General features: G+C 50.4%; 1 protein-coding gene across 2 annotated transcripts in view; it reads right to left on the reverse strand.

Moving 5' to 3' along the window:
- The window catches only part of LOC126050290 (gamma-aminobutyric acid receptor subunit beta-4), a 74,529-nt gene extending 67,644 nt beyond the window's left edge, over positions 1–6,885 (reverse strand). For both annotated transcript variants that reach the window (XM_049827978.1, XM_049827977.1), the window contains exons 1-2: positions 6,275–6,885; positions 2,124–2,212 (exon numbers count right to left, since the gene is read on the reverse strand). In XM_049827978.1, coding sequence (XP_049683935.1) covers positions 2,124–2,212; positions 6,275–6,354 — 169 coding nt within the window. In that variant the 5' untranslated portion in view covers positions 6,355–6,885. The remainder of the gene's footprint in view (positions 1–2,123; positions 2,213–6,274) is intronic.
- Positions 6,886–20,464: the final 13,579 nt, after the last annotated feature.

The following is a 20,464-nucleotide window of genomic DNA, read 5'->3' on the forward strand; positions in this document are numbered from 1 at the left end:
TCTTCCCTCAACTGTAAATGCTGCAGGGGCAATTTTGTCCAGATAAGCTTATCCTCAGGGGGAGGGGGCCAGACTTGCTGAGAGTTAGGGCATCCCTGCACACCGAGCACTGTCACTGGTGCTGTCAGCCAGGACTTTGCACTCACGAGCAAAGGGAAGGACAAGAAAGGGTGAAAGGCAACACTGAGATGGGTGCAGGAAAGAGGGTTACCGTCGTCTTTCTATTTCTCCGCTTGAGTGAGGGAAAATGCAGTTTGTACTTTGGGAATTCAGAGTAAAATCAAATAAAATGCAACGGTTGTCCCAAACCATCCATTTTAAAGTCAGGAAGGATGCAGTGCTTGCCGAGCCCAGCCTGTGCACCACACAGACATGGCAGGGTCAGCAGCACCGCCTGCACCGAGCCCCTTGCTGCCTTGCCCGGGCTGAAGGAAGGGCTGGTCTGTGTCCTGGGGGGAGCGGCTGGATGCCCTGGGGACCTTGCATCGGAGCACACAGGCTGTGAAGTGGACCTGGGCTGCTAGACCACCAGCCCCATGGCTCTCCACTGCACCCCTCTGCTCTGTGCCTCCAGGAACCAGATCACCTACTGTTTTACTGTATCATAATCATCTCAATGGCTTACAAGATGGTTTTCTTGCAGTTTTTATGTCATCTCTGCAGTTCTCCCCCTCATAAAGTGTGACTGCACCAATTCCTGTGATTGGGGCTGGTTAGCTAATAGGGACATTTCATGGTTACCGGACAGAGCCTTTAAATCAAATCCAGCCATATCCCATGTTCAAAGGACAGAAGGGAGAGGGGGAAGACCTGTTTCCTTGCAGACCACTGCAAGCCTCTCCAAATTGGTTCCCCACTGCGCTGAGGTGACCTCCCAGATGCCCCGAGCACTATGGAGGGATGAGCATCTCCCCCACCCCACAGCCCTCCCTGAGGCCAGAGTCCAGCAGTACTTGGTGCTGCTGCCGGAAAGCCCCTGCTCCACCTCGGGGTAAAGCGCGGTGGCAAGGGCAGTGGGGACAGTGTGCATGGGGAGGGAAGGCAGCATCTGCTGAAGGGTAAGAGGTGGTGACTGGATGGGCGCAGGTTTGGGTGACGTACAGGGAAACCAGAGGTTTCAGGGAGAAACAGGTTCATTCATGGGGTCATGGGAAACTGGAATACACAGGGGTGACTTCAAAACCTGATGAAATCAGTGGAGATATTCCTCCACCACCAGCTTCAAGGAACTCTGGATCAGGCCCTTTGGGAGAAAACTCCTGCCTTGTATCACCATGGAGTTGGCCCTGGCATCTCTCCCCCTCGAGAGCACAAGCATGAATCTGCTTCCCAGCAGTCATCTGGAGAAGGACATCTTGATGTGGTTCCTGTCCTCCTGCAGGCTGAACATCCCCCAATCCCACACGTCTCCTCATGAGGAGGAAATAACATTGCCCAGAAAAGACTGAAAAAAGCTAAGCTCAGCAGGATGAAGCCAGAAGTCCTCCAAATCCCACTCCCTGTGCAGTCAGCTGTGGTTCTCCACTGCCTGCTCCGCTCCAATAAATGGACCTCAACTGTACCCTGGAGTACAGTGGTACCCAAGGATTATTTCATATTTCATCTCCACCAGGACAACAAAGAGAAGGCCCTTCCCATTCTCCTTTTTGCTCATAGGACACAAGAGAGGAATTTCAGATCCTTGCATCTCCTACTGAAAGGCAGCCAGGCCACCAGCTCCCCAGGGAATGGTTTATCCCATATTGTTGCTGAGGGGACAGCATAGCAGACCAACCAAGAGCCCTGCCAGCTATCACCCCAACCCTCTGGAACAGGGGAAAAGCAGAGTGTGTCTGTCACAGCAAAACATCCCCAGAAACATTACACCATGGACAATCCAACTGTGCAGAAATGGGTGACAGTGGGAGGAGAGGAGCCAGTGACAGAAGGAGGGAAAACATAAGGCAAGAAAGAAACGTGAGGGAGAGGGCAAGAAGGAGATGAGGGCTAGCAAACAGCGCAGGGTAGGGGATGTCAGATGGGAGCATTTCACGAGGTCAGTACATTCTGCGAGTGGCCAAGCCAGCAGCACAGACACGCAATGGCCTCCGTGCTCTGCTCCCTGCAACCGGCCGGCACCATACCTCCAAAGTCAGGCCTGAGGCGGACGTCATAGCCCTTCAGCAGTTTGTCCACAATCTCTTTCACCACAGAAATATTCCCAGTGGATGGGCTGAAAGACAAAAGAAGAGAGTCCTTGTCATCCGTGTGTCAGCAGCCACGTGGGCGGGGGTCCTGCCCGGGCAGCACCGCAGCAGCATCCCTCGCCCCTCATGGCACCAAAGCACCGGTGTGTGCTACAGACACCCCAGCCATGGGCAGAGCCTCCCTGTTCCCTTTCTCACTCATATTTTCTGTCCCTGGCACAGCTCTCGGCCCCTGACCTGCACATGAGCCCCACAGGGCTGCCAGGGGTCCTAAGCTGTTCTGTGGGGTGGCACAGGAATCTCAGCAGGTATTTTGGCTCCTCTTCTGTGGCTCACTCTGACTCCTGGGTACCCCAAACTCCATCCCCTGTGCTTCTGCCTGGTGTGTGCCTGCATCCCAGCGGTCCCACCGGGCTGGTGCACCCCGCAATGTAAGGCACCACTCACTACGCACACTCTCTCCCTGGCCACCAACCCACACACTCGGGGTGCCTCACTGTGCCCTGCCCGTAGGTGGGTGCTCACACACACACACACACACGCAGGCAGAAATTGCCCTTTCTGTTCCACCAACGCACGCATGGAGCGGCTGCAGGCTCTCTCTTGCAGGGCTTGCTCCCCTTCCCCTGCCACGCTGGGCTCTTGCTCCTGGTCTCACACTGCACAGCACGGACTTGTCATGCACTGAGGTCCCCACTACACAAGTTCCCCCCTCAGCAGGCACCCTGCACTGTCACAAGCACCAGTGAAACCTCTGCTTCTTAGTGCACCCAGGTATTTCTTCATATTATTGAAGTAAAGGAAAAAAAAGACTGTTCCTTTTGTTCTATGGCCTCAACATACGCCTGATTTTTGGCATGTAAAAATTCATTTTCTGTCTGACTTCTTAGCAACACAAATCAAGAGACAGAGACAGGGAAGGAGAGTCCACCTTTCCCTCTGTGTTCCAGAGCAGCGATATTTCCCCCCCCCCCCCGACCCTCTGACTTGCACACAGCGGGGCAGCCATCCTCCCTAACACTGATCCAGCTCCTCCAGCCATTTCAGCAAGAAGGGAGCTCCCTCTAAAACCAGCCCAAGAGCCAAAGCAAAACTGAAGGTGGGAAACCAGAAAGCAGAGGATGCTAAAAATAGCGAACCTATTCAGTATTGCGGGGTTTATAGGTTTTCTGCCTGAATACCCAGCCTCTGTGCCACCCTCGCCCCCTTCTTTGCATGAGAATAGAGACCCTGCCGGTGACAACTGCTGCTCTTTGCAGTCACCCACCCCAACAGCGTGTCTCCCTACCAACACCACCTCCCACATCCATCCAAGTCAAGGTGGAAAGCTGCACCATAGCACTACCTCTGTCAGCCAGCTCAGTGCCTCACTGGACACCGGGGTTTGCATTGACATATCCATGTGTCTGCACACACCCCCCCCCCCCCCCCCCCCCCCCCACCCCAGAGACATGCATGCTTTCCTGACTGTACGGAAGATGTATAGACTCCCTGCCTGTGCACACAGACATGCAGACACATGAAAGCACTGGAGCTCAAGGGTACAGCTGTGAAACATGCACAAATGTGTGTGCATGTGCGTGACTGCATCCAAGTCTGTGTGTAGGTGACTGTGAGTGCAGATCTTGCTCCATTGGGTTATGATGATACACTGGGCTGTGGACACAATTTATGCAGGAGCACAGAAACAGGCATTTGTGGGTGCCAGAGACTGGCTTCCCAGGTGCCCAGACTCTCCATACAGGTGTGGGTGGAGAAATGTGGGACCACTGGGGAGTCTGGGCATGCGTTAAAGCTCTGGATGCACAGGGTGTATATGTGCTGGGATTTTTCAACCGAACAGGGATGGGCAAATGTGAGACAGCACACTTCCCAGGCCCAGCTTTAGTGCATGGACAAACTGTTCAGCACTTGTGCTGGGGGCAGAAGTGTCTGAGCTGCGTTCCTGAGCATGCACCTTAGAGGTGTACAGCTCTCCATTTCATTGCTTTAATCACTGTAAAAAGGCCACAGGGGTATGCACACTGTGTCTAGGCTTGCAAGGTCCACTTGCACCTATGGATTTCTATTCAGGTATGTGAGATTTTGCAACATGCTTGTGTATATATGCTCACTATGGATTGATGATGTGCACCAGGATTTGTTCATCTGTGGACAGTCATTCCTAGGTACATAGATTTCCATATTCATAATATAGACACTGTGTATTTCTCTATCAATTTAGACACTTCTGTTTAGCTTCACAGACACTTCTGTTTAGCTTCACACAGGGCATAAACTCAGGAAGCAGTGTTACTTCCCTAATACAGGCAAGGAAATTGAGGCACAGACTGTAACCAATGTGCCAGGGGCCCTGCAGAAAGGGGCAAAGTGGGAAAGGAGATATAGGGACTCTCCTCCTTACCAGCTACAAGTTGGCCCAGTGAGGGCATAAACTGGTGTCATGATTAAGGGCAAGGTCTCTTGCCCCTCAGTGCTCCTTTTGATTCGAAAAGTCACGTTCCTCCCGCTGAACAGTCAAGTTGTGCATTTGCCCAGCTGCGGGTGAGCAGCTGCATATAAGTGCTATTCCTGGCAAATATGGGTCTGCATCCGCTTAGGGAGCACGTACATCCAGCCTGTGAACTGAATTTTTGAATAGTGTGGCCCTGACTCTGTGTGGGTGTGCATGTGCTTTGCATATACACGTACACTTGCAGCCAAACGTGTACATATATGCACACTGTGCTGCTGACTGGGATGTGTGGGAGTAGCTGAAGGCATGTGCACATGGGAGAGTGTTTTGTCTCCGAGGTGTGCACAGATATACACGCAGACTATAGGTGAATATCAGTCCTGGACATAAGCAGATACAAACACACACGCAAGGACACGTCTGAGCAAAGGCTTTTGATATGGGCATTACTCTTTACACATTTGCTTGGACACTGCCTCTGAGCATGCCTGTGTATGTGTCCATACACAGTGGCACCACGCATGAATGGTGTGGGTAAGGTGGGCATGAATCTGCGCATGTGCATGTTTATAACTATGGGAACATAAATCTTTGTATACACAGACCTGCAAGCCTGTGCAGGGACCTGCATATGTGTGTCGGGAACGCACTGCTCAGTGTGCATGGCTGAGCAAGGAAATGCCACAGCTCCCCCCCAACAGACTTCATGTACGCCGTCAGCACAGAGGTACAAACCCACCTGCCCGCATGTGTGAGAAGGGAGGGTGAGGAGGAGTAGGCAGCGCTACTCCTGTGTGTGAAGGCAGTGGATAAACGCCTGTGTCAGAGCAAACAGGTGTGCTCTGTACACCTCGTCCAGGCTGGATGGGTGCCTGCACCTCTGGTTGCTTGGATCACTCAGAGCGCCCAGGGCATGTAGCCGGAATAGCTGCAGCTTGAGTATGCAGGGTATTTAGTGCAACCATTTACACGGCTATACGCAGAGCAGGCAAGAGTGTTGTGCTCTGTAGGTGTGTTGTGATACACATGTGTGCACCCGAATGGGCATGGATGAACGTGCACATGCAGGGGTGTATCTGCACCCACGGATGATTATGTTGCATGCCATAAATCTGCGCGGAGGCACAGACGTAGGCATTGCCTCCCGTGCACCGCAGAGCCAGGGCTTTGGTACAGGCACAGCACGCTCGGGTGCGAGTGTGGCTGCGTGTGCACTGTGTGTGTGCGGACACAGGCATGGCCAAGGCAGCCTTGTGCTGGGGTGCGGATGCACACAGCTCGGTGCCACGCACTCCATCGGCTCCTACGGACACCATGTTCCCCAGCAAAATGCTTCATTTTGCCATTTCCCCCCAGGTCGCGTACGGTGCGGGGTGGGGGCGAGGGGACGCGCCGCAAGTGGGCTGCGAGGTGGGCTGCGGAGAGCCTGCTCCACATCTCATGTATGAGCATCCCTCCTCCCCCTGAAACGACACGGGCTGGGAAATAACAACAGCAGGCAGCAGGGGAAGCAATTTGGGGAAAGAACCCCCTCCCCTTTACCACATAGAGCTCGATGGAGAAAACCCCAAACAAAACAAACAAATCTCGTCTCAACCCCCCTGTCCCTGCAGCCTGGGATCGCAATCCTTACCTTTGCGCACAGCAGGCGAGACAAAGAGCTGCTAAAGCAGAGACAATTCCACTCAATCTGTCTGCCTGAAATGTCCACATTTCCACAAAGACGAAGGATGAAAAAAAAATCTTTGGAGGGGAGGGGAAAGAAGGATGGATCTTCTGAAATCCCCCTCCAAAAAAAGGGGGGGAGGGAAAAAAGAAACCAACCCCCCCCGTTAATGATTTCCTAGAGAAAAAGAATAATGAAAAAACTAAAAAATGTGGGGGAAAAATATCCCCCCCCCCCTCCTTCAGTGCCAGTCAAAGAATTCGTTTCTTCTTCCTTTCAGCATCCTCTCAACAAGAGACATCCTCTGGCAATGGAGAAAATCCCAAGAGAAAGAAAAATAAAATGCCCCAAAATGGGCTCAGCAAAATGTGAAATCGAATCTCACAGGTATGTAGAAGAAGGAGAAGAAGAAAAAATAAAAAAAAAAAATAAAAAAAAGAAAAAGGAAAAAAGAACTCAGTGTCCCCTGAGCACTCCACTTGGATTATTTTTCCTCCTGCTCTTTTGCCATCCGGTTCTGCAGATGTTGCATGGCTCCTGCTACCCACCTTCAGAGAAGAGGAGGAGGAGAAAGAGAGAGAGAGAGAGAGTGTGTGTGTGTGTGTGTGTGTGTGTGTGAGGGGGGAGGTGTGAGTTATCTAGCAATATGATTTTATTCTGGATTTTACCTACTTGCTCCCCCTTCCCTCTTTATTTTCCGAGGGGGAAGGGGAAGCAACCCAACCCCACTGTGTAGTTATTTTATTTTAGGGAAATCTCAGACTCATCACTTGGAAGGTTTGGGGCTTTTCTGAAAGGGTTAAAAAAAGGGAAAACAAATGCAACCCAGTAAATAAATAAATACAAATATGCATGCGTAGAAAATAAATAAATCCCTGTCTGCGGAAAGGGCTGCTCTCGGAGGGAGGACTGGATGTCTCCCTAGTGCTGTTGCCGCAGCTCCTGTGGAGTTTTGCTGCTCATTGCAAAGTCACAAGAGGAGGGAGGAGAGAGGGAGTTTGTGGATGGGGAGGGGGACTCTCCGGACAAATTGGGATCCTGACGTCATGGCTGACAACATTAACCCCTGCTGGCTTGCAGAGGGGATTTTTTTTCTTTTTTTTTTTTCCCAGGGATGTAGGAGCAGGGGAGGGGATGGGAAAGGTGATGGCATTTTGGCAAGTGGGGGGATGAGCCTGGACAAGAGTGGCTCAGCTGCAAGCGCTGATGGGTGCTGTCGTTGCCTGAAATAGTGTGATCAGCAAAGGCTGAGCTTCTTCCTTGAGCCACAGATATAAAAATGTGTTTTACTGAGATTCTCTCCATGCCATGGGGCACAGTGGCCTGGTGGCCTTCTCCTGGGGCACGGGGGAAGATCTGAAGCCACTGGTGGGGCTGGAGGCTTCCCCAGGCCAGGGAAGCCCAGCTCAGCAGGGATACTCAGCTTTCCCTGGGGGGTGCTGTGTTATGGGTGCAATACAGTTTGTGGGAAATGGGAGCCTGAACTTCCAGAAATGCTGCTGAAGATCAGCTCCCGGTGCTGTGGCTTTGCCTGCTGAAATGGTAATACCCATTGAAATCTTCACAGTCACTATCTCCTGTGCATCAGCTTCTGATCGATATCTTTAAAAAGTAATATAATAAGGAGCTCTACATCAGACATGCAGTAATGTATGGAGGATTTTTTCCTAGGAAAAAGAAGAGATCCAGCAGCGCTTTGAATGCAGAGCAGAAGCCGTGGCTCAGGAAGGAAATGTCTTAGCTCTCACACCAGGATCATCCCAGATGCTGTCTCCTCTGTACCTGCCTGGCAGCTCAGAGCAGACCCTCCGAGCAGGTAAGTCTCCCCTCCCCTGGCGCTGGCTGACATCCGTGTGTGGATGGTCTCCAAAGCCCTCTGGGCCAAAAGGGCAGAGCAGATGTGTCACTGCAGCTGGGCAGGACGTGGTCCAAAATGCCTCTGAAGAGGCACAGGACAATGCGTAGTGGCCGCTGGGCAGTGCCCTTGTCCGTCCTACCCTTCCCTGCAGGGAGATCTGCCCCAGCCCTGGCTGGGCAAATCCTTGGCTCTGGGGTTCATAATGCTCCCTTCCGTCATGCTTGGCATGGCTCTTCGTGGTTTCCTCATCAGAGGCACACCACAGATCACGTACTCTGCATCTCCTTCTCCCAAAAAGGGGGATGGAGAGTGACTGTTTTGAAGAGCTTCCCAATTTCAGGCCAGACTGAGCTGTTGAGACGCAGAGACATTAAAACAAGGAAAAGCTGGTGTCACAGCTCAGGCCATCATCTCCCTTGCGGCTCCTGTCACAAAAGGGAGGTCCTGGGGGCAGCCACCATGCGAGGCTTGTGGGGAACAGGGGAGCTCCAGGAAGGTTTTGCATTTACAACAAGGCTGTGCTGGAACAGGAGGGGAAAAAGTCTTCTCACCTGCTGCTGAAGCTGGTGGAAAATGATCTCTGCTTGATTTAGAGCCCAGCCGACCCCTGCTCCTCCAAGACCTCTGTGAGTTGAGCTGGGAGCAGTGATCTCCCACTGTGTTTTCTCTCAGGCCAAGGCAGGTAAGTGGCACTTGTCACATGCCAGGGACTGTGTCTGTGTGTGAGGAGTCAGGGGCTGGGATGCAGCATGCTACCCACGGGCTTTCGCTGCAGACCACTCGCTGTGGCATCCCAGGCTGCAGTTTGATGCAGGGACTCGTCCATGGCATCTGGCTATGGCTGGTGCTATTTAGCTGCATTGTAGCCCAAAGCAACCGTTGCCTGTCTGCCTAGGCTCTCAGCACTGGGCTGACTGCTGTACTGAGGGTGTATGCCCTCAGGATGTGCCCTAGCTTCGATGTGCCCTGGTGTCATGAGCAATACATGCTTTGTCAACTCCCCCAGAAGCTTGTGGCTCCCTGATTCATGTGGCTGAGGGGTTCGTCTTTGCTGAAGGGCTGTGGGGAGACAGGCCAAAGCAATAAGGTTTCCTCATGTGCCTGTTGAAGAAGAAGAAGCAGCCCAGCAGATCTGGGTTGTGCTCGGCCAGGCTCAACTTGAAAAGCAGCTGGTCCCACCATTTACACAGGGCAGTTTGTCTCCTGTGTGGTCACTTGTGCCTCACTCAGTGTGCCTGGCTCTGCAGTGCAGGGCACAGCCAGCCACGACACGGATATGCCAGTGTCCTGCGAGATCTCCCCATGTGCACATGTACCACCGGGAGCCCTGAGCCTGGGATGAGCTGCCCCGGTGCCTCTCGGGTGCCGGCTGTTGTACAGGTACAGTATTTACATCATCTGCGCACAGCGCACAGGTCTCCTGGCAGCAGTGTGTTTCTGAGGGCGCTTATTCTGAATTAAGCTGCTGGGTACCAGGGAAGAGCTCTTGGGGAGTTGAGAAGCATTTGCCTCTGCCAAGGCTCTGGGCACCAGGGGCCCCATTTAGCCCCTCCTGGGCCCTTCCACTCCTCCCTTTTCTGGGGCCTTAGCGCTGCTCTCTCCCCCCAGCTATGATTGCATGTTACTGGCAAAAAGGTAAGTGGAAAGCAAATGTCAGAGGCATACATGAAGGGAAAAATTATGCTCACAAATGGTGACATTTGTGCTTGCAAGTTCACCCAGTCGGGAGCAGAAACCGTGTCACATGAATTATCTGACCACTCAGCCACAACGGGAAACTTTGGAAAGCCAATTGCTTAGCAGTGAATGCATTCAAAGAAGCTGTTGTGTGCTCTTGAATAATCTACCTGAAGCCATGGTCATGAATAAAGGACTGCTTTGGAATTAGTCACCCATGTCTGCTGAGTCTCATTAAGACTGATGCATATTGACACGTGATGATGCTTACTGAGGTGTTTGTTTCTTGCCCTCTGGAAGATAGGCATGCTTCAGCCCCTCCCAGAATCCCAAAGGCTGGGTCTGCCTGCCTTGCTGGGGGCTGTCTGCTCCCCCATGAGAGCCCAGCAGTGAGTTTTTCTGAAGTTCATACTCTGAGTCCGAAAAGAGCTGGGAGAGGCTGCTGGAGATGACATGCTGTGGCTGTAACCACCCTGAAGAGGCCATGGAAGATTGTGTTCGTGGCCATTTGCTGTCCTCCACTATCAAAAAATTCATTCTCACTCCTCTCTTACTTGTTGCTCTGCTACAAGCTCCACACCCTGACCTCCCTTCTTATCCTGTGGCCACTGCTGACTCCAAGTCACAGTCAGTGTGACAGTGTTGTGCCAAAAGCCTCTACAGGCCGTGGCTTATGGTCTACAGCCACCACATACAGTGCAATTTCCTTTCTTTTTTTCTTGTTTCTTTTCCCCCTTTTTTTTTCCTCCACAGTTCCTAACAGCTGAGAACTTACTGGATCTTCAACTGTGTGCTACCTCCATCTTTGGATTCATGGCATGGGAGAGAAGGATCAGTGCTGTCCTGAGGGGTTTGCACAAGTAAAGCAGCAAGGCAGTGAATCAGATTGTCTCTACCTTTTAGCAAAAGCAGGGAAAGAGAGGGAAGCTGAGCCTTGCCAGCACCAAGGCATGATTTAGACCTCCTCTCCAAGCATGCAGATGCACTCAGCAAATGGATTCTGGGTAGATATTTCAGTAGAAAGTATCCAACATTAGGAAATACCGTAATTAGAACTAGCACTAGGGAGCATCCAAAATACAGGTCCACCAGTACCACTTAGCTGTGCCACCTCCTGCCCTGAGGAGGTGTCATGTGTCTGCCTCGCTGCAGGAGGGAATGAGAAGCTCTTTTCCTTGCCATCACGATTATCATGTAAGTGCTGTTATTCCCAAGGGCTTGCCATCAAGGTGGAAAATCTTCCTGGTCCCCTCTCCCTGCTGGCAGGATGGCTGGCTCTTCTGTCAAGCCAACAAATCCCAGCAGAAGATGGTTGTTCTTCTAAAGCAGAAAAAGGACAAGAGAAGAGAAAGCAAAACAAACCAGGCACTAAACCAGAAGTTTAATAAAAGCCCTGCAGGAATGGAGAAAATATTCAGCCTTAGAGCTGGCATTCCTGTGTGTAAAGTGGAAATCACCCTGAAAGGAAATGAAGTGCACCTCATGAGGTGGAAATAGAGAAGGACAGAGGCAAGGGAAGCTTTCCCACCCAGTGTAGCACACAGCCTCTGTCTCCTGCTGCAGCCGCATACAGGACTGAACTCACCAATTGCCTTTGCAATTCCAGCTCTAAGTTCTGGCAGGAAAGGTTTGCCCTCAAGCTATCCTGAAGGACAAATGCTCCATCAGAAATTACAGGGCCAGCTAATCACCCTCAGGCTTTGGCAGGAGAAGACCACAAGCCACTGTCCCCATGTCAGATGGGGCTGACAGCTACTGGCAACTGCTTGGGCAGTTGGGACAGTCGTTTTGGCAACTCTGTGTCCTCTAACTCACAAATCACTCCTAATGTATTAGCCCGGGAGCCCCTCTGCTTGCACACACCATATACTAGATGTTATATATGCCTGAGGAAATATCCCAAAGACATAGTGTATATACAGGGTTCCCCACCTTTGCCGAATTAAAGATCCTCCATCACTTTGCAAGATAGTGCAGACTTCTCCAGAGTAAGTGGAATTGTTGACCATTCTTAGGAACCATGAATGGGGGAACTGGTGAACGCAGCTTCGCATGCAGCTGTTTTATCTCCTTTGTGCTCAAATCTCTTTAACTAGAGGATGGAAAGTGTGGAGGGAAGGGAGAAAGGATTGTCTGTGCAGAAGGGTTCATACACCAGGTCCCACTCCCTCCTGTCTTTTAGCTTACAAGGCTGCAGACACTCTAGTTTGGGCTTTCCTTCACTTGAAAAATAGTACAGCCAAGTGAAGGTCCTTTGATTATGAAAGTGCAGAAGTGCTGTGGTAGCTGTGGTCATTGAGAAGGTTTAGCTCCCATGTCTACAATGAAAGAACAGCTCTATGCATGCTGGTCTCCCCAAGCCACAGCCTTCTGCCATGCACAGACAACCTGCAGGGTGACAGTGACACCATGTTGAGCCTGTGGCACAGGGATGATCTGCTCCAGCCATACCCGAAGGCAGGTGAGTTGGGTCTGCAGGGCAGCCTTAGGGCTGATGCACAGCTGCAGTAGAGCTGTGGTGCCCCAGCAGGCGTGGATTTGTTCCTGCATGTGTGTTGAGGGATGTAGAGCCTTAGTCAACTCATGAATGCATGTACAGTGGTATGCCCCCTGGCTACTGACTGCCATGGAGATCAGGGCCAGCTCCTCTAGGTGTCAGCCTGTCTGGCCCTGCTTACTGCAGTGGCTTGTCATCGACTTATCCCGCTTGCACATCTCACCTCGGGGCTGTAAATACAAACTCCTGATCTGTGCCAAAGACCTGTTCAGGTTTGAGCTTAGCACATAAAAGGCCCCAGGTTTATTTTCTCTTCGCATTTCCACGATGGTGGTTAGGAGCAGCTGCAATGCCCTTTGGGACTGGCATTTCTGATCATATTATGACTGGCAGTGTGAAGGGCCCAAGGCAAGAAAAAGGCCCTTCATCCCTTTGCAGACAGTTAAGAAGTGCCAAAAAATGCCTCCCTGTTCATTATTGTTAACGATGAAGATCTGCTCTGATACAGAGTGTGTCTGTTGAGCCCATGTCTCCCATGAGGCATCCCCATTTCAGAGGGTATAGCACCTCTTGCTCCTAGGGATGCTCCTTCCAATTTACACCAGCAGAGAAGTCCCCTTCCGAGTCAAAGCTTCTAGTTTGAGTCATGGAGATCCAACAAAAACTGCTGTAAGCAGCAGTGAAATGGATCACAGGGATCTAGGTAAAAAATTCCACTCCTGACCACCACATGGAGGTGTGAATGGTTTCAGCTCCTCACTCTCCATCTCTCCCTGCAGCTCTCCTACTCTGAGGAGGGCCAGGGCTCAACACCATCACCCAGGAGGCAGGAGGAGCTGAGAAAGCCAGTTGCTGGTCCCCACTTGCCACGGGGACAATATGTTCCCAGAGCAGGTGCCACCTGGAGCTGTCTCCTCCCAAAGCCCTGCAGCATCCACCACCTGCACTGAGGGGCTACAGCAAATGTGATAAAAGAGGTCATTCCTGCACATTCCTGCACCTGTGCTTAATTCCCCCATTAGCCTCAGGGAGGTCAAGCCCATGTCTCCTGCGTCCCAGGCACACAGGAGAGAGCGAGTCCTCATCTGTATTTTATTCCATGACAAACTTATGGTAATGTCATCCACAGGCAATGTCTGGTGGTTGGAGACAGCTGGGGCTCTCTCCCAGGACTTTCCTGCTCAGTAGGGGCTGGTTGGGTCACTGGCTCGGGGCTTGCTTGCAAACAGGGCCCCCTTGCACAGGAAAGGCCATGCATAGGGGCTTGTAGGGGTCACCCAGGCACAGTCACACTCTCTAAAATGGCAGGGAAAGGTGGCCAGTGATGTCATGGGTGGAGGGAAATGTCAAGTGATGAACACATAGAAGGTGCCTGAGTAAGCACATTGCTGAAGGCAGCATCCCAAAGATGTGTGACCTGCAGAGACGGGCAAATGCAGTAAGTCCTCAGACTGTGACATCAGTGAAGGACACTGGTGTCACACACATCGGGGTGCCCATCTGGGCTTTATACTCTGAGCAGAGATGAAAGAGAGAACATAAAACTGCATTCAGAGTTTCTCAGACTGAATGCAGAAAGAACAACCCTATTCCTTTGTTCATCATAAATTCCTGGTTTTATTTTTCAGGTGGGAAATTGAGGCAGATACTAGTTTAATTACCTGCCTACAACACACAACTTCAGTCCTCTAAAACTCTTGCCTCCTTTTTAACTATTAGAGTATTCTCTTTGTAGAAGATTTAAAAACATTTGAGATTAAGACAACATTTGAGATTAACAGGAGAAAAACAAGACAGTAAGAAAGAGAGGTTTTCCCCAAGTTGATGGTTTAAATCAAGAGCCAGGAAGTTGTCTGTTCAGGGGTAGCTCTGTGAGGGACCAAGAACCCAGGAAAGTGCAGCCAGAGCAATTTCACATTGCAAGAGCATCTCACCCCCAAACATGATGGACTTGTGCAGTAGAAAACGTAAAGGTTAGTGTTTCAGGTCTTTCAGTCACTCGGATATTTCAGCTTAGTGATGATTTCAGGGAGGTTTTTAATACATAGTTTTGGTTCAGAATGAAATGCTGGCACTTCTGGTGATCAGATGTACAAAATACTTCAGTAAGGGAAGAGAGGCAGGCGCCATGTCTGTGTCTTGGGGAAGGCTCCAGTTAAGGCATGGGTGATTATTTACATGAGGAGTGCAAAACTGGGTGGAAAAGCTCCCTTGGCGTTAGGTGGCACCAATCTCAATGGCCATTCCATCCAAAGACATTTGCACCACAGTTGCCTCCCTTGAGGGAAGGCATTTACGTTCCTGCGTCCGTAGAGCATTTAACACAGTACAGCCCTCTAGGCAGGGCCACGGACACTATGACAGCAGACAGTCCTGCACCGCAGTGCTGTCAGCTTGCAGCTTTCCAGTGTCACACCATGCCAGGAAGCTGCTCTGCTCAGTTGCTTCCCTGGAGCAGACCAGGATCCCCTTAATTATGTGCTGGATCAAGAGGTCCCCACTGGTAATGCAAGTGCCCCATTCCCAGTTGGGAGGTCTCTGACTTCCCAAATTTGGTCTCTCTTAGTTTTGACTGTACACCGGAGCCACCTAGCAGGCTTGTTTCTGTGATGGAGACAGTATACTGAGTCCAGTTTTTAGTGTGGAAATGCAGGAGGACACATCTGAAATGTGCTTTCTGAAGCATATGCTGCTTTGGGAAAGGCGTGCTTCCTCTAGGATTCCTCCTGCCTGGGACCGGGTATTTGCAATACATTCTCACTGGAAACATGATGTGTGCTCCTCATTAACTCAGCATTCTATATGAGATAATATTCATGTATGCTTTCCTGTGGTGTTTAACCACTGCAGTGGTTGCAAGGGGCTTTGGCTGACAGCTCTGAAATAGGTGGCTGAGAGCTGAGTGACTTTTAGGACCTGAAAAGGGTGATAATTGTGCCAAAATTTGCTCTCAGGACTGTTAGATGGCTGTCATGAAATGCAATTTGTACATTACAGGATGGGAGGCAGTGAGATGTGTCTTGTTCCTGAAATAGGTCTGACAGTCTATCAGCCTGCTGGCAAGCAGCTTGGGTCATGGCTCAACTTCTGAAGTCAGTTTAGCATTCACCCTGTAGATGTGAAAACAAAACTCCTGTGTAGGTATGCAGAGTACCAAATTAAAGCCTGCAGTCTGCCAGTCCTGTGCAGGCTGAAGGTGGGGCACCTGTTAAACAAATCCCTGTGGGAGACAAGGATCATGCCAGTGTTTCTTACCACTCCCAAGCGTCTGGCTTGCCGCAACCTGTGGAGCTGTGCCCAGAGGGAGCCGCTGCCTTCAGACAAAACTCACCGTGGGACTTCCCAGGTGCAAACCTGGCAGATCGGAAGGTAAAGGGGCGAGTTGTGTCTTAAGTATGCCTATGCCTTGGAAAAGAAAAGAACTGAGATGGGCTGTGTTCACTCTTAACACTGGTAAGAAACTGCCTTGATCTGAACCAGCATAACAGAAAACAGCGCTGGCCCCAAAGGCTGGCAGAAGTCTTGCTGCCCATCCCTTGTGACTGCAGCGTGGGAGGTAGATGTCAAGTGTAAGCAAGCTGCATGGAGGGACAAGGAAATCATGGTTGGTCCCAGCAGGAGTTACAGGTGTCTCCTCTCTGCCTTCGCCACCCCACTCTGTCCCAGCTTTCCTGCTCCAGGCAGAGCAGCACCCCAGCAAAGCCAGCAGCCAACAGTGACTGCTGGAGACCCTTCATCCTCTCAGACCTGCCAGTCTCCATGTCCACAAGGTCCCTTTTTGGAGGAACAGGAGGAAAATCCCCTGTAGATACCATTTATCTTGGAGCTTGGGAGTGAAGTCTATGTGATGCTGTGTTGCCTGGCAACAGGCCGGGAGTGATGGAGCACAGGGCAACTCTTCTCCAGGGCTGTGCTGGAGAGGAGCATCTCCAGCCATGGTGCCTGCATGTGTGCACATGTAGCAGAGGGAAGGGGAGCATGCTCCAGCAGAGAGGGACATACCTTGGAGCAAAGGTGCAGGCACAAAAAAGTGAGAAGAACCAAGAGTGAGATGAAAGTCTAACTGAGGGTAGGGGAAAAGAGAGAAGTCAGAGAGGGAGAGAGGAAAGGGGAGCCCAGGGAAGACATCTGGGCACTCACTGAGCTACAAGGGCTCATGGCTGTCACCTCCCAGGGATGGCTGCTGTCTCTCTTCAGGTGCGTCCTAGCTTTGACCCAAAGAACTGCAGGAAAATGCAGTTTGAGCACCAGTGGTGTTTCTTCACCTGTAAGGGATTCACGTAGTCCTGCTGCCCTCACAACTCCTGGAGACCTCAGACAAGTTTTGAAGCTGATTGCACTGATTTGGGCTAAAGGAATTTTTCTGAGCAATGAGCATCCACACGAGGCTACACTGGGAATAACACCACCTTTCAGACAAATCCCTGAAAGGATCCCACTCCCAGTTCAACTGTCCCAAGGGGACCACACTGGGGGCTAAGGGGTCAGACATGGTCAGCATAGAGCATATGAGTCTAATCTTAATTTCCTTTAACTGCTTGGAAATAATGAAAGAAATAACAAAAGAAATAATGAAAGAAAGAAAGAAAGAGAGAGAGAGAAAGGAAAGGAAAGAAGGGAAAGAAGGGAAAGAAAGAAAGAAAGAAAAAGAAAAAAAGGAAGCAAGAAAAGAAAAGAATATAGGAACAGGGTAAATGGACGAGGAAAGCAATTGGTTTCCACCCATACTAAATGCTTTTGCTCTTCATAATCCCTCTCAAAGCCACAGGTGCCCCTGCACCCCTGTCCTTTCATTTGCATCCACAACAACATTTGGGGATCCCTTTCCCCACATCAACATGCAGACCAGAGAGGACTCCCTGCTTGGAGCTGAGCTATGGCTCAGGGAGGGATGGCAGGGAGGTGTTACAGCCAGCCCTCAGGGAAGATCCCTGGGGAAGGCCACCATGCTGGCTGAAGTGTCACTGGGTCCTTTCCCACCAGGAAATCCCAGGCCTGTTGGTAGGTCGCTCTTTCACCACTGCTGATCCCTCCCCAGGCAATGCCTGTAATCCCCCTTACCTGGAGCACGGCACCATGAATCCTGGCTGAAGACCTCTGCCCCAGACACCCAAAAGAAATTTTCTGGAGTGCTGTTTTGTCCCACATGTGATGTTTTCCCACCTCCCTCTGCTTGTATTTCAACCCATTTTCAGCACTGAATCAGGCAGAAGGCTGAGAGCTCAGCCCTTCGCATCAGTCCCCTGATACCACACAAGACCACCCCTGCACAGAACACATTGCAAAAAGGATGTCAGCCACCCCTTTGGCCACCCTCTGGCTTCCCCTTTTGCTTTTTTAGAGTAACCACACTACATCACAGTGTCCTCAGGAGGAGGTATTCATCCATGTTGCCTCTGGGACAGATAAAACAAGGTATCCTGTTCACGCTCACACAGTGAAGGAGTAGTAGGGTTGTGATAGTCTGTGGTTTCCCCATGCTCAGCTCTAGAGTCTTAATAATTAAGATAAACCTTTTAGTTCAGTTCTTTCCATCCTGATGCTTTTCCACCCAGCCTGACTGAAAACAGTGTTGTAACAGGAATTTGACCTGGCAGGAAATCCCAAATCCAGGAGTTAATTTATCCCAATTTGGAAAGATGAGCAAATATACTTTTTCTAAGTACAGCTGCTTATGAGATGTTGGGATAAAGTTTTGTTTTAGCTGTACCTTTCTTGTCATTTCTAATATGAAGCAATACTAAATTTAAACTGATAAGGACTGCAACACTTATCAGAACAAAGTCTATTACAATCTACTATCATAAGTATTGAGGAAAAAAATCAATTCCTCTCCACAGAACATTTCCATTTTGTACCATGTTTTCTGGGAAAATTAATCTATTGCTTTCTTTTTAAAAATTAAGGCTCAGCACAGCGCCTGAGAGCGTAAGGGGAGGCAGCGGTCCCTGGGTCTGGTGCTTGCAGGGTGAAGCAGCTCCAAGACCAGGACGTGCACTGGTCACACTGAGTTTGCCTGTGCCAGCTGTGTTGCTAACCACATCTGTCCCTGCCATAGCCTGAGCTTCGCAAGGAAAAGAACCTTTTCTTAAGAGCAATACCCAGAAAACTTGACAGAGGAGGGTTACAGCATGTTCCCTGTGCAGGGTGGAGAGGAGCTGTGAATCCTTTCTCAGTCATCCTCATGCTGGGCTGCTGTCCCTCTCACTCCACTGCCTTTTTCTCAGGCAGAAAAGTCTTTTCTCGGAAAGACCTACCTATAAATGAAGCAATAGCTAAAACATCTGATTTTCCAACAGCCAACACCTCCTGCTGCAGCTAGCACCAGCCTAAAGTGAGTGCAAAGACATAACACTTTAGTAGCATGTTAGATTTGCTTTATGCTGGTGCCAGCTACTGCAGAAGGTAGTAGTGAGTGAGTTGAAGCTAGCACAAGAGCTTTTGGAAAGCTATTGACATAAATTTAGGCCATATCTCATATGTATGTGAACCAAGGCATGGATACAGGGGTGCAAGCTTTCTCAGTGAATGCCCACTTTTTCTTCACCAAGGTGCTTCAAATTATTTCCATTCAGATTCCAAGCTGGTGTTTTCTGTGCTCACCAAATCCATTGAGGGGAAATGTTTCCATCTAAAGAAAGTCCATAGGGAAAATTACCCTTTCCAAGGAAACTGCAGGCAGGCAAGAGAAGAAAGCAACTGGAAGGGGAAGTATAAAGCATTTCTGCAACACTTCTCAGTACAAACCTCCTCCAGGAGGGAAAGGCAGTTTCCTTTATGAATGGGAAATAGGAATGGCCACAGTGCTCAGCCTTCTTGTGGGATGTGCAGGCAGGGGCTTGCAGGGAGGAGCAGCAGCCCAGGAGAGCAGGACCTTTGGGCTGTGCTGTCCTGGGAGGCAGCGAACCCTGGCTGGGTCAGTGGTGGGTGTCGACACTAGGGTCTTGCTGGCCTCTGCCACGCTCCCATAGGCTCCCATTTCACCCTGAACTCCCAGGTCCTGGAAATTTCTCTTTGCTTGCTTTGGAGTTTCTAGCCCTCATTTGCAAACCAAAAGGCTATAGGAGGTGACCTGAAGCTAAGGCTAAAAAACAGGCACTGTGTGGTTGCACATTTGGCTGATCAAGATTTTGCAAAGCAAGCAGCTAGCCATATTGGGCTTGCAGATATCCGTGATGCATTTTGCTTCTTTAATTGAATAAAAGCAAATCCCACTGCTGCCTTCCCTGGGGGCCCCAGTGGAAGTGTACTGTAAAGCCTAAATAACCCACAGCTCAAGCTAAATCCTGACCTTCTGTTGTGGTTTAACACCAGCCAGCAACTAAGCACCACACAGCCGCTCACTCACTCCGCCCATCCCCAGTGGGATGGGGGAGAAAATTGGGAAAAGAAGTAAAACTTGTGGGTTGAGATAAGAACAGTTTAATAGAACAGAAAGGAAGAAAATAATAATGATAATAATAACAGTAATAAAATCATAATAGTAATAAAAGGATTGGAATATACAAAACAAATGATGCACAATGCAATTGCTCAACACCTGCCGACTGATGCCCAGTTAGATCCCAAGCAGCGATCCCTCCCAGCCCCACTCACCCCAGTTTATATACTGGACATGACATCACTTGGTATGGAATATCCCTCTGGCCAGTTTGGGTCAGCTGTCCTGGCTGTGTCCCCTCCAGCCTTCTTGCTGGCTGGGCATGAGAAGCTGCAAAATCCTTGACTTAGTAGAAACACTACTTAGCAACAACTGAAAGCATCAGTGTGTTGTCAACATTCTTCTCCTACTGAACTCAAAACATAACACTATACCAGCTACTAGGAAGAAAATTAACTCTATCCCAGCCAAAACCAGGGCACCTTCACATCTTCTTGGGTCCTCTTCAAAGGAGGACACAGCACAACACTACCCACACTGAAGTGAGGTGACCGGTATTTCTGCTATCCCCTTCCTCCAGCCCCTGTTACCAAGAACAGGGGCCACTTTTCTTCCACAGCTGGAGAGGACAAAGCACTTTGTAGATGTAACCATAAGGGACAGCCTCCAGAGGCAACCCAGGAGCAAAGACAGAGCTGGACGCCTGCGTCCCCAGGGAACCTGCACCTAGGGTGCCTCAGCCAG

The sequence above is a fragment of the Accipiter gentilis genome, chromosome 24 (assembly GCF_929443795.1).
Source record: "Accipiter gentilis chromosome 24, bAccGen1.1, whole genome shotgun sequence".
In the NCBI taxonomy this organism is placed as follows: domain Eukaryota; kingdom Metazoa; phylum Chordata; class Aves; order Accipitriformes; family Accipitridae; genus Astur; species Astur gentilis.